Genomic DNA, 14,131 nt, shown 5'->3' with positions numbered 1-14,131 from the left:
ATACATTTAATCTTATCATCACCTTTATATTTCTTAGGTCCCTATATATTCCTAGTCACCTCCCTACTTGGCTTACTAACCCCATCCTCCACCAAATCCCCATTAACCCCTGCTGTATCCTACTCTCTATCTACTCTATCTAACCCTATGTAACGTCCAATGGGGTTGTGGATCCACTGGGCTAATCCGTTGGATCGGAGTTGCTGCCCGACCAGACAGGTGTTAAACAGTCACTGGTAGATGGTACCTTGGTGGCAGCTGGATACAGGCAGATAGTGGAACAAGCTGGGTTGCCGGTTTACTGGAAGCAGGCTGGTGCCTTATTACTAGATGCAGGCTGGTGCTGGATTACTGGAAGCAGGCTGGTGCCGGATTATTGGAAGCAGGCTGGTGCCTTATTACTGGAAGCAGGCTGGTGCCAGATTACTGGAAGCAGGCTGGTGCCGGATTACTGGATGCAGGATCCTGACTGGTAACGGACACTCGATACAGGATACCGACTGGTTATGAGCACAGGATACCGACTGGTCAAGGCACCAGAATAAGGTAATCATTATACAGAAACCTTAGCTGGATAGCACTAGGAAGTACAACATTTCTTAGGCACTGGGATAGTGGGCAGATTTCCTTAAATAGTCCTGGATGTTCAGGAATAGGCTGGGGGCACTATCCTGGCACGCGTACTAGCCCTTTAAGGAACATCCGGAGCGCGTGTGCGCAACCTACAAGTCGCAGGAGGCAGAGGGCACCGGCATCCCAGGGAAGGGGGAAATGGACGCCAGCGGTAAGTACATACAGACTGATGGCCGCTGGGATGGGGGAGATGCTGACGGTCCGTGGCCGTCGGCGCTACACCCTGCTTGTGTATGGTACCCCCCCAGATCATAGTTTAAAAGATCCTCCAGCCGTCTGACCTTTCTTTCCCCCTGAACAACTGCATCCTCCCTATTTAGGTGCAGCCCGTTCCTACCAAAGAGCCTGTAGATGACAGAGAAGTCAGCCCAGTTCTCCATGAACCCAAACCCTTCCATCCTGTGCCAATTTCTAAGCAACTTGTTTAACGCCTTTATTTCCCACAGTCTTTCTAGTGACGCTCGTGGCACTGGTAGTATTTCTGAAAACACTACCGTGAAGTTCCTAGATCTCTAAAATAATTTCTAAAGACCTTTCAACTCCCACTGTCTTTGTCATTGGTCCCGATATGTACCATGGCCATCGGGTCTTCCCCAGCCCCACCCAGCAATCCGTCTATTTGTTCCACAATATGCCAAATCCGAACACCTGGCAGACAGCACATGCAATTTTTTTTATTAGTTTTTATTAAATTTTTTGAGAGGCAAGTTGATCAAAAAAACAGCAATTCTTGCTTTTTTTTTTTTTTTTTACAGCATTTACCGTGTTTTATAAATGACACGTTAACTTTAGTCTATTAGAGTCATAACCTTTTTGTATTTTCATCGTTGGTGCTGTGTAAAGGGCTTATTTTTTACAGGACAAGTTGTAGTTTTTATTGGTACCATTTTGGGGTTACAGAGGCTGAAAAAAGACATAGGCCCATCAAGAACAATCTTTCTCAATCAATTACACGTCATTCATTCCTTATATCACTGAGCTTCTGCGCCTGTGCCATCAGCTTTCCATAACAGTACGGCAAACCCCTTGCTGACGATGACGTACAATTACGACAAATGACGGCATTGGGTTATGCTAATATTTAATGTACTTAATTGTTTGTATCATCTCACGTTATGTATATAAACTCCTCTGCATTTTATATGTATAGCGCTCTGGTAGTTAATGGTGCTATGATAATACTAATAATAATAATAATAATAATAACTGCATGCATTTGAACACTTGAGACTAGATTATCTTACTTTGTACAGCTAACATCATGAGCTGCTGGGTTGTTATTTATTTATTGGACCAAACTGATCTGCACAATACATTTGAGGACCAGAACAAAAGAAGTATTGATAAAATTAGAACAGCTCAGATAATAAGTTGGAAGCCTGCGATATGACCTAGTTTGTCCTAAATTCCTAATCATTATTTTGTTAAAGGGACACTCCGGCCAAAACTAAACTCTCCCATGTGCTTCATTCCATGTGTCAGTCTCTCACCTGTTATTTTTCTTGCTGCCTCTATCTCTATATATCAGACTGGGATGGTTGCTTAGCAGCAGTGTGAATCAGACTCGATGACACGCTTTCCCTACTTGACCCCTGATGAAGCCGTACCAACGGCGATACGCGTGGGGTCTCAGCCCCACTCTTGCCCTCGCAGGACCCGGCCTTTAACTCCACCAGCATGGTGTGGTAATCGCATCTTTTCCTATCTTGCACACTATCTTTATTTATTTGCATCGTCTTTGCATTCTATATTTGACACTGCATTTCCAGTCATTTAAATGCAGATTTTTCCGGGTGTCCTTTCTTTTAAGTGACATTTCTCCTGTTTAAGTTCTTATAGGGCAAAAGTGGGGGTCCCTTTGGCATTTATTCAGGCCAGGGACATGTGCTCTCCTTTTTTTCTTCTAATTTAATTGTTTTTAGAGGTTTTATTTCCCTTTTGAGTACTGCTGTGCTCGTTGTTTGTACTTTTTCATGTATATTATACAAATAAAGTATTATAATATTATATAAAGTAATTTCAATTGGATGTGCGACTCTAATAGCATTTGTCTTTCCTCTTTTTTTTGTGTAATTGTTACACATTTGTTTCAGTATTTTTTTTTACATATAGCGTCGTGCCCATCTTTTTTCTTTGTTACCCTTTCTCTACTTGACTCTATAGAGAACTATGTGTCACCCATCACAGGCTTCAGCAGTTCCTGTACCACACTAGTTTTGCACAAGGAGGGGGGGGGGGGAGACAGAAACTTCTATCATCATCTACCACTGATACTTAGACAGGTGCCTGTCACACAGGAATCATGTAGAATATAGTGTGCAGCCTCCCTGTCCGTATTCTTATGGTTTCTCTGCTTATTTAGGACAATATAGAGAGAATGATAATCAGAGTGTCCCCCAGCATACAGAAATGGTATGGTCTGTAGCGGGTCATGTGATGCTGTACTAAAGCATCATGGGATTGATAGCAAAGCAGAGAGGAATAGAAAGCTGGGGAAATCTAAGATTTTTAAAGCACTGACAAGGCAGCAGTTCAAAAAGTAAGTACAGTATATATAAAATAAGTGTAGAGTGTGGTATACAGTCAGGTGGGGAATGCAGACATTGAAAATTGTGTTTGCACTGGAGGTCTTCTTTAAGTAGTTTTTTTTTTTTTTTTTACATTTTGTGAAGTCAGTGATCCTTTAATGGAGACAACTATACATATAAGATACAACTCAAAGATTACCATTCAATACCAAACATTAAGTGGAATAATATTTTTTATGTGACCTGCTACATTCATATGAATAGGCCTGTAGATAAAGGTCTATAGATAAATCAATAGAAGTAAGAGAGTAGTACTTTATTAAGTATTCTTTCATGAAGACAACCCCATATGCTCTATAGGGTATACGGACATCATAGAAGGGGATCACAACTTGGGTCCCCCCTCAATGAGCCATAGTGGACTTAAACTCACAAAAATAACTTCACGCTCTCGCAGACCCAGCGGCCACTGCCGAGGAACTGTAAGGCAGACCGTAGTTTCCCATGCTGATAACAGCTGATCGCCTGGGGATTCTGAAACCGAACTGGCATTGATCAGCTGATCACCGGGCCGGCTTCAATTTTAAAAGAGGTTGCCGAGACAAGACAAGCCCTAAGGCCCCATGCACACGACCGTGCCCGCAATCACGGCCCGCGATTGCGGGCACGGCCGGCCACTGACTGACAGCCGCATTTTCGGGCCGTGCTCCCATACAAAGTATGGGAGCACGGCCCGCAAAATGCGAAAGAACGGACATGTTCCATAATTCCCGGAACATTTCCACAGCACTGACACCCTTCCGTAGTGCTACGGAAAGGTGTCAGTGTTCAATGAAAGTGAATGGCTCCGTTTTTGCGGACCGCGATTGCGGTCCGCAAAAACGGAGGTTTTTTACGGTCGTGTGCATGGGGCCTAACTCAAGCACTCTAACTCATAGTGGTGGGAGTGGGTATGAAGCCCAACTTGCAGAGAAGACAACCAAGAAGATCTTGCATTTTTAACGTTTATAGTCTCGGTAATGTTTTTATAAGATCTGATAAATTACTAACATGGCAGATTGTCACTTTATAGGAAAGCTCCACCTTTAGAGACACTTTAAATATTATATTATCTCATTTTAGAACTAGCATTTCTCTATATAATTGTAATATCTGTCACTCACAGATGGGAACAATTATGATAATAGATTCATAAATGTAATAACATATTAAGGGACTGCTAGCTAATCATTTATCTAATATAAACAATATAAACATTAAAGTGGAGCTTCCCGGTAAAGTAAATCTATTACTTTATAAATTATGTCATATTAAACAAAAACATATCTCCACAATAGCGCTCTTGTCATTTACACACATTTCCAAAGCTTGATTTTATGGAGTCCTTTGAAATATCTAGTAAAATATTTGCACTGTAGACCGGGGTAATTATCACAGCTTGAAAACTCAAGCCAATGTGTTAATCACACACGTAAGCTATAGAAAGAATGAAAATAAATAAGCCAATCTCTTTATGTGCTCCATGGGAGAAAGGAAAGACTTATTTGTTTAAAAATTCTTCTTAGCTGCATTCTTTGCACCAGGACAAAGGGACCGATCGACTTTATGGCTCGGAGAATCTTAGAAGGTGTTTGCCTTTGCATAAGAGGATATCCTGGGCTACAAGAGCCACAGAAATGATTGCAGCTTCAGGATATATAGGATCATTTCCTGATAGTGAGTGTTGCTAACAAGTGTAAAATAGTCCATGTCACTTGCTGCAGAGAAAGAGAGAACGGAAGAGCTAGAAGAAAGTCTGAACTAAATTGTAAAAAACCTGTACAGCCTCGTCTCAGGTAAGAAACCCTTCTGAGATGTTGAATTAATACGATTCCATTATACGGGTGATAGAAAACAGGTGGAAACAGCTGCAGGTTTTTATGCTGGCACGTAGGATATAGCTTTGTCTAACATGATTATTACAAGGGGTCTCCTGTTGAAATTTTAGAATATTACTCTACTGTGGAAATATCTGTATATTTGATATAAAGGTTGTGATCTATACTGGTTTCTTTCTCTTCCACATTACATCATATATAGAGGTTATCACTACAATACCATGTTAAGAGTCTACACTGATGGGCATGGGTTGCGGATGCGTCACCATTATATTTGCATGGTATAGTACCTCTACAGAAGTGCATCAGTGTCTTTTCTTATTATATTCTTACTGATTCTGCTGGTCTCTTGATATACTTGGTATACTTTGCACCATGCAATTTGAAGTATCTTTTTGTATATCTCGTAGCACTAGGATTTTACAAGAACAATTTTTCAATATTTAATTTTAAAATATATAGTTTGTAATATAGTAATTACAATAGAAAATTGGAAGTTTCTTCAACTTACAACTTGAAAATGTCTCTAGGGCTTTAATGAATCGTATCATTTTTGTGATTACTATTAGTGGGGGTATGCATTAGGGAAAAATTGTATTTTAAACTATTACTAGTAGTAGTAAGAAAGCAACTAAAATGACATATTATATGATTTATATAGCACCAACATTATACAGCGCTGTACACAGGATGCATACGACCACATCAGTCACTGCCAACCAGTGGGGACAACACACACACACACACACACACACATACATGCACACACACACGAAGAACAATTTCATATGAAGTCAATTGAAGTATTAGTATTTTTATGGAGTTACAGCTACAAAACAAAATCAGATACTGTATGTAGAAACAATTGTGTAACCATGTGTATGCTTGTAATAGTACTGCACGTGTAGCCTACACATTCATGTCTTTTGTTCTGCGGGTCCACTATTCTCTCAACAGATAAATATTTCCACACATTTCCTCTGTGAAGCTGGGATAGAGGGCATAACCTCTCATTGTGGAACACTTTGGGAAAATAACTTTCTATGCACCTACTAAATATCAATCAACATGAAACTATTTTTTATCTTCCTTTTGAAATTTTAGTGATATTTCTTTATCTATGGAATGTGTTATGGATCTGTTATTCTAAGGGGCAGTGGTGATGTTTATACTATGATGCTGTTGATCTCGGAACTATATATGGAGAACTTCCCAGTATTTGTCCAGTCCATTTATTACCAACTAAATTTAGCTAGATATAACGAGTTTCAATACTGTTGTCACGTTGGGTATGTGGACCTACTGGGCCGTACCGCCTTGACGGTATGGCAGCTGGCCAACAGGACACAGGTAACAGTCTATAGTTCGTATAGTGTACTTGTGGTAGCTCAGACAGTAGCAAGACAGGCTCGGCTGGGACTAGGCGGCAGGCAGGCACCAGGTGCAGCATAGAAGGACAGGCGTGGTACACAACACAGCATGACTTCAGCTCAACACAGCACTTGACCAGGATAGCACGGGATACAGGTTATAGGCAGCTGGAACGGGAAACACTGGGAGCTGGAAAACACTTAGGAGACCATTTGCATAGACATACTAGGATAACGACAACAAGGCTCAGGCATTGAAGGGAGGGGCACAGCCCTTCTTATAGTCCAGGGTGCTCTGGGAGCCATCAGCTCAATCTCCCACCTGTGTGCGCTTTGGCTCCTTAAGTCTGGACTGAGCTCGCGAGCGCACCCTGGTGGTCACTGTGGAACAGGATGGCCGCATGGGCAGACATCTCTGGAGAGAAGGGCGTCGACCAAATGGAAGGAGTTACAACTGTCATATAATATACTGTATAACTAAAATGAAGGGCTTACTCACATTTAGCATTTAATTTTTTTATTAATAATAATAATAATAATGATGATAATAATTCTTCACAATGGATCCCAATAAGGGGAGGGTAACATTTTCATTTGGACAAGTTTATTCTTCTATTGTCTGTAGCATTCATTCTAACTGTGAAAGAGTCTACTTTGGACATTCCCTTTTTGTTAGTGCAGCCCCCCAATGATAAACTGATGAAAGAGTGTCCTGCTGTGACCCACAGTGATCATGTGTAATCTATTGAGGAATTTGGCAGCAAGAGTTAAATTCTTCTAAAGCTCTTCTACAGGGGAAATCAAGAAAACATAGTGCCCAAATACATCAATGGGCAGTCCATGTAGTGCAGGGATTTGCCTGGCCCTCCAGAGACAGTAGCTTGTTGTACCTGCTCTTTGTTTTGTCTTTAAGGTACAGATGTGTTTTTTATGTGTTAGGGCCTGTTCGCACCAGCCTTGCCCTTCTGTTGAGGGGTTCCATCGTAGGTTTCCGTCAGGTTAACCCCTTAACGGAAAGGCAAATGAAAACCTTAGCTTCCGTTTCCCTCACCATTGATCTTAATGGTCACGGAAACGTTGTTAATGGTTTTGGTTGGTCACCGTGGTGACAGGGTTCCGTTGTTTTGACAGAACCAATAGCGCAGTCGATTGCGCAGGTTGGACATTGCAGGTGAGGCATGGGTATCTGGCCTGCTCTGCTCCCCGTTCAGCATCTCCTGCTGCGTGTGTGTGTGTTTGTTTGGGGTTCTCCTTTGTGGAATAGATAGTTTTCTTTAGGAAACAGCCAGCGTGTCTTCACTGCTTCTGTGTACTTATCTTAGTGGTATTTTGGTGGAAAAAAATATGAAATAATGTTTTAGTAGGCAGCCAGTGGTTGGAGTCTTCCTGTGAATTTTTCTTTTCTTTTTTTAATTGCTGTGTGATGAAAAATAAACAAAAAAACGAATCAGTACTCCCCTTTCTGGCAAACTACAAGCCCAAGCGTCTGTGTGCACATTGAGCCCATTGGTATTCCACTATTTTCCACTGTTGCATGCCTCTTTAACAAACAAGACCAAGTAGGATTCCAAAAATGTCCTTCCTTTACCCAAATATTACAATCACCTAGTATTTTCTTACTGCAGAGACCCCCCATATAACATACTGTATATACTATAACAGTTCAAAGGCAGGAAATTCTGTAACTTCATTCTGGTTCTACTACTTAAAGGAACAGTGTCACCAAATTTTTTTTTTTAATATGTTAAAGATGTTAGTGCTTTATTAAAAACGTTTGGATTAATTTGTGTGTTTGTGTGTTACTTTTTTTTATTTTTACACTTTTTCTTCCCTATGGGGGCTGCCCTTTTTTTTTTCATTTCTGTATGTGTCGATTAACGACACATACAGACATGGAATACGGCAGCTCCAGTCCCATAGGGACTGCGAACGGGGCCCGTTCCATCCACTATCGTGTACGCCGCTGTGTGGGAACGGCGCATGCGCCGCACCCACGCAGTTCAATTTGCAATGCGCGCCGTCCGGCGCCATTTTCCTGTGGACCGGAAGTCGCGGCCGGACAGTAAGATTACTACTTCCGGTCGCGGCTTCCGGACTTGTGCACATGGAGCAGCGGCAGCAGACGGAGCGGATGGACCGGAGGGAGCGGCGGCGACTGGAGCCAGTAAGTTATTTCTATGTATGTTCGTGTTTCAGTGTGTTTTACTACTGTATGTTAACCTTCTACACTGTGTGTTAGCTCAAAAAATGGTGACACACAGTGTAGGAGGTTAGACCGTTCAAACCCCTCGTTTCTCCCGGCACTAGCCAGGATAAAGGAGGGGGGGATTCTGAGAGCTCACTAGAGCGAGGGATTTTTACCCAATTTTGCAGCATAAAGCAATGTGGTTGCTTTACCACATGCAATGCTGCAATTTTGGGAATGGCTCCATCTAGTGACCAGTGCTGGGAAATATTATAAATTGAATCCAATTTATAATATTTCCTGACTCGTGAAAAAAAAATAAAAAATTAGAACAATGTTTAATCACCTATACACTAACTGTTTAACTAAAAAAAAAAACATGTTTTGCTGGCAACACATTCCCTTTAAACTTTTAGTTGCAAATGGGGTTTCGGGACAATTTTAACACTTCTGATATACTGCATTAAAATAAAACCTGAATCATAAAATAAAAAATTTAAATGACACCCCAATGCTTATACTGTATGTTTTTTTTTTAAGTAGACTCCAGACACATGAAAATACCACCCAGAACTTTACACTCACTTTCACGCAATTCGGCATCAAATAGTAACAGTATTTTAAGTAAAAAATTGCATTTAACGCAAATTTGCAAACATAATTCATAATCGTCATCGCTATGCCTTAAATATATATAGCTAGAGAAGCAGTAATAGGGTTTTTCACTAAAGATCAAGTAGGGACAGAGATGGGAAGAGTGTAAAAAGTATAAACTTTATTAAAATGTGCGTGTTCATGCATCTTGCTGACTTTGAAGAATTGCTGTTATTCAAATAACAGAAGCGGCTAGGGGTGTGGTACTGTTTTCTTTCTAAAGCCCAGAATATAGTACCTTTACTGTAATATGTGTTTTACCAGTTTGATTTTGATGCAAATTAAAATGAACGCTGATAATTCGCCAATACACCAGTAAAGCAAATTTACAGTACATCAATTCCCTAATATACAAGTATAAGTTTTAGTGCAGCACAGTGACTCAGTGGTTAATACTGGAGTACCGGGTCTGAATTCAACATCTGTATGGAATTTGTATGATCTCCCCAATGTTTGCGTGGGTTTCCTACAGCTTCTTCCAATACCTGAGATAGGGGATTGTAAGCCCCATTAGGAACAGGAGAAATTGTAGGTAAGGGGAGAGAAGGAAAAAGGAGCATGGATCCTTCTGCTATTACACCAGTCGGTATCAATACAACAATTGAAGGCGACATTTAACCCACCATGCTCCTTTTTCCTTCTCTCCCCTTACCTACAATTTCTACGATTCAATAGGTGGTGTACACCTGAGCATGGAGGGAAAACCAAATTAAATGTAACATCAAAAATTATAAAAAGTGGAGGTCTCCTCTACTAATTTCCATTAGGAACAGGAACTGATCTGATTGCTGACAATGTCTGTAAAGAGCTGCAGAATATGTCGGTGCGACAGTACATAGAAAATGGGAAATAAAGAAAACAGTTTTTAAAGGAAAATTATTATAAATAAATGTAATTTGTAATAACATATACCAACGTTTGGAGCATATTTCTGAACATTTCCCCTTTTCTTTTAGGCTCTTTTACCTTCACTTCAAATGGCTGAGGGCAATATTCACAACTTTACAGAGCTTCTGGATTTTCTCAACAGTTCATTTACTCTATGTGAGGATGACCTGGATGAAGGTGTAAAGAAGGTCTTCCTCTTCATTCTCTATCTTGCTACATTTGTTCTTGGATTGGCTGGAAATCTGCTCGTGGTATGGGTCAACTGGCAATCTAGAAGAAGAAAAAGCTCTATTAACCTCTATATCCTCAACATGGCAGTGGCTGACCTTGGAGTGGTCATTTCCTTACCATTTTGGATGTTAGAAGCAATGATGAATTACACTTGGCTGTGGGGTGGATTCCTGTGCAAATTTACCCATTACTTCTATTTTGCAAACATGTTCAGCAGTATTTATTTCCTCACTGCTCTGAGTGTGGATCGTTACTTAACTTTAACATCTTCCTCTGTTTTCTGGAATCAAAACCAACAGAAAATCCGTAAGGCTCTTTGCATTGGGATCTGGGTGATATCGGCCATATTTCCTATACCAGAAGTCATTCATATGCAATTGGTGGATATCATAGACCCCGAGTGTATGTTCATGGCACCATTTGAGACTTACGATGAATGGGCTCTGGCTGTTACCCTATTGACAATTGTTCTTGGATTCCTGATTCCTTTCTTCATAATCCTTATCTTTAATGTGATGACGGCCTGTTATATCAGGAAATCTGGAAGACCAGAAAGTAATAGACACTGTCGGCTTATCTATGCCTATATATTGACGTTCCTACTTAGCTGGCTTCCCTACCATTCTACTCAGATTATACTAGTTCTGCATGGAAGCTACATCTATCTTAACTGCCGTGTTACAGTTGTTCTTTATTTCCTATATGATATCATTGACTGTCTGTCATTGTTTCATTGTATGGCAAATCCAATTCTTTACAATGTTTTCAGTAAGGACTTCAGAGGCAGATTTATTAATGCAGTAGTTAAGTACATTCCTAAGGAAAAACAAGGTAATGCAAATCCAGCTGAACAATCTACATCCATCACAGATCATTCTGTTGTGATAACTACGGAACCCGCCATTGTGACAAGTGTAGTCCAGCTCTCAGAAGATAAAGTCCTGTAATATTAAGCTTTTCCTTAGCATTATAACAGTCACTTCTTCTCTTGTATACCATATGCATACTTGTTAAGAGGTCCATTGCCTGTGTAATTCGGGATCATCTGTCCAACCTGTTGCTTGGCACATGCATTCTGGATTGTAAAACTGGAAGGATCCATCATACTGACTTGTGGGCTTACTAATCTTATTACAATACAAACATCCACAAGTCTGATATTTTACCATTCATGAAAATTATTTGGTTAGTAGCATTCTTAGGAATGTTTTGGGACATAGGAAGCTTAAAGAGTCTTGAATCGACAACCCTTTTCTCAATCGACGCCAGCCTGATGATCCTTGCAGTATCAATGTAGTATTACATACCAGCCATTCAAATGAATAGCTGATAATATAATACATGGATGGACCAGATCCACCACAGTCAGAGTCACTCTTTGATAGCAGTATTCCTCTCTGGTTTTCATATAGGGGAGTCCCTTATGGGCCACCACCACCCCAGAGATGAGACAACCGCTTTAAAATTAAAAGGAAAAACTGATATAAATGAGAAATCAAAGGCCATCTGTAGATAAAAGTTTGTTTGAATAAGTTTCAGTTCATCCTCTGACATTGTAAAAGGCAAAAATAGTATTAAATATAAAGTTTGCTGTATTTAGACATATTTATCAACTCGTCAGCTCAGAAAAAGGACTAAGAACATCACAGAGTTCTAAGAAATCATTTGTAAATACTGAACATTTTGTATCAAATAACTGTATCATATGTGTAAAACTGTATTTTCATTAAAAATATGGAAAACTTATTTTTGGATATAATCAGTCTCTATTTGCTTCAGCCTCTTCCCTAAATTACACTACAAACTGTCGATATTTTCCAAGATTATATTGCAACCAAAATATGTAATTCCCCAATGATTCATTTTCTTCCATATATACAAGATGTCCTTACTCTTATGATAAATATAATATGGTTTTACTTATGAGTTATTACACGTAATTCCTCTTGACTGAAGTCACATATGCAGCATTGCTTTCTGATGATCATTACAATTTATATAGTAAAATAAAATGAATTTCACATCCCACAATTTGATGTGCTGCTTGTGCCTATCTAGGAAAGACTGCGGGGACAACCAGAAAGTTGGTCGATATCTCCCATAGATAATAACTAAGAGTGCACACTCTATCAGTTAGAACATATAACTGCTCTCAAAAAGTGGCACTCGCTCTGGTAGACTGTATGATGTACAGTACTGTAGTCATACACATAATTACATAAGCATGTAACACTACATTCCCCCTACAGAAGCCTATGGTCAGACATCGATTAGAGAAGCTGGGTCTGCAGAGATCAGCGGATCACAGGGCTTGCTTCTATTTACAAAGGGGTTGTTAAAGGTTAACCCATTTAACTAAATTGCAGTTTAAAGGAACGCAGGAGATTTGAAGCTCTGTATAGGGGAAAACGGAGGATTGACCAGTATAAAAGTATATTAAGAAATTAATCAGTACAGAATTTTGGACCTATTTAGATTAAAAAATAAAAAAAAAGATGAAACAATAGGCTCACTTTAAAATAATTTAAACCCATTAATGACCAAACCATTTTTTTATCCTCACATTTTATACCTTTTTTTTTTCCGTCAATGTAGCCGTATGAGGGCTTGTCTTTTTCTATGCCACCATTTTGGGGTACATATAATTTATTGATTAGCTTATTTGCTGTTTACTGTGCAGTAAAAATATTCTACAGGTCGGTACAAAAGCAGCAATGCCTAGTATTTATAGTTTTCTTTACATTTTAGTACTTTTACACAATAAAACATGTTTATAGAGAACTGCTTGGGATAAGTTGTAGTTGTTATTGGTACCGTTTTGGGGTACAATACAATTTAATGAGTAATTTCTATACGTGCGGTTCAAATGATAAATTATCTTTATTCTATGGTTCGTTACAATTGCAGCGGTATCTAATACGTTTTAGTTGTTTTTAGGTAAACCATTTTTAGGTAAACCATTTTTAAAAAAGAAAATACGTTTTTTTGAAAACAGGGTTTAATTACGAAAATGTTGTCAATGCAGGACAGGCAATCTTAAAACCTGCCCCATAGTACATATACGGCACAGGTTTAAGCCCTTAAAGTCCAAGACATTTTTTGAAATTCTATGTGAGGTGGAATTGAAAAAAATATATATAGAGGAAGGATTAGTATCTAAGATATAACTTTTAATTTTTAAATTTTTAAAAATAGAATAACAATGATGGTATCCATTGTGCAATTGAACGTATAGCGTATACACAATTTAGCATTGAGCTTGCCAAATCCTTGATTTTCGTTCCATATTGTATACAGCTGGATTTCTCAGGATCATGGGAATAACACAATGGTATTCTGCCTGTCCCTATAGCCTATTATATTCCTAACTGTTGACAACGTACCTTGCACCCGTTCTAAAAAGAACGACCCCGTGGTCTCCGGAACCTGTCCCTGTAATAAAGTCCGTATTTCTAACTACAGCTCCTGCTCCTACGCGTTTCACCAGGTTTGCTGGCGCATCAGGGAGATAGTGAGCATGACAGCGTGACAGATAGTGTGACAATGGCAGCGAGTCCATGGGAACACATTATTTTTGTGTATGTATGAGCTCCGCCTCTTCCGGGGGCTCGGTCAACAGACGTCCAATAGGATGAGAGCGCTACTATGTCATCACCTTCCCATTACTATCGTGTCCTAACTACCTCCACAGTCTGCTGGATTAACGATATCGTATCAGGGATTGATTCAGCCATACCCCTATATGGCTTATAAGCTTTCCCAATT

The 14,131-nt window shown here is 39.7% G+C and overlaps 1 protein-coding gene and 1 long non-coding RNA gene across 2 annotated transcripts in view; one reads left to right on the top strand and one right to left on the bottom strand.

The window, feature by feature from the left end:
- The first annotated feature begins 4,893 nt into the window (after positions 1–4,893).
- ACKR5 (atypical chemokine receptor 5) lies at positions 4,894–12,112 on the top strand. The gene is made up of 2 exons (XM_075850175.1): positions 4,894–4,996; positions 10,204–12,112. The coding sequence occupies exon 2, from the start codon at positions 10,225–10,227 to the stop codon at positions 11,311–11,313; it is 1,089 nt and encodes a 362-aa protein (XP_075706290.1). The 5' UTR covers positions 4,894–4,996; positions 10,204–10,224; the 3' UTR covers positions 11,314–12,112.
- Positions 6,954–14,131, bottom strand: part of LOC142740752 (uncharacterized) — a 62,142-nt gene continuing 54,964 nt past the window's right edge. Inside the window, exons 2-4 of the long non-coding RNA XR_012880871.1 lie at positions 10,484–10,646; positions 10,214–10,405; positions 6,954–7,824 (exon numbers count right to left, since the gene is read on the bottom strand). This is a non-coding gene — a long non-coding RNA (uncharacterized LOC142740752). The remainder of the gene's footprint in view (positions 7,825–10,213; positions 10,406–10,483; positions 10,647–14,131) is intronic.

Source organism: Rhinoderma darwinii, chromosome 2 (assembly GCF_050947455.1).
Source record: "Rhinoderma darwinii isolate aRhiDar2 chromosome 2, aRhiDar2.hap1, whole genome shotgun sequence".
Taxonomy (NCBI): Eukaryota; Metazoa; Chordata; class Amphibia; order Anura; family Rhinodermatidae; genus Rhinoderma; species Rhinoderma darwinii.
Note: the sequence above shows the minus strand (reverse complement) of the source record. Positions and strands in the feature narration are given on the sequence as shown.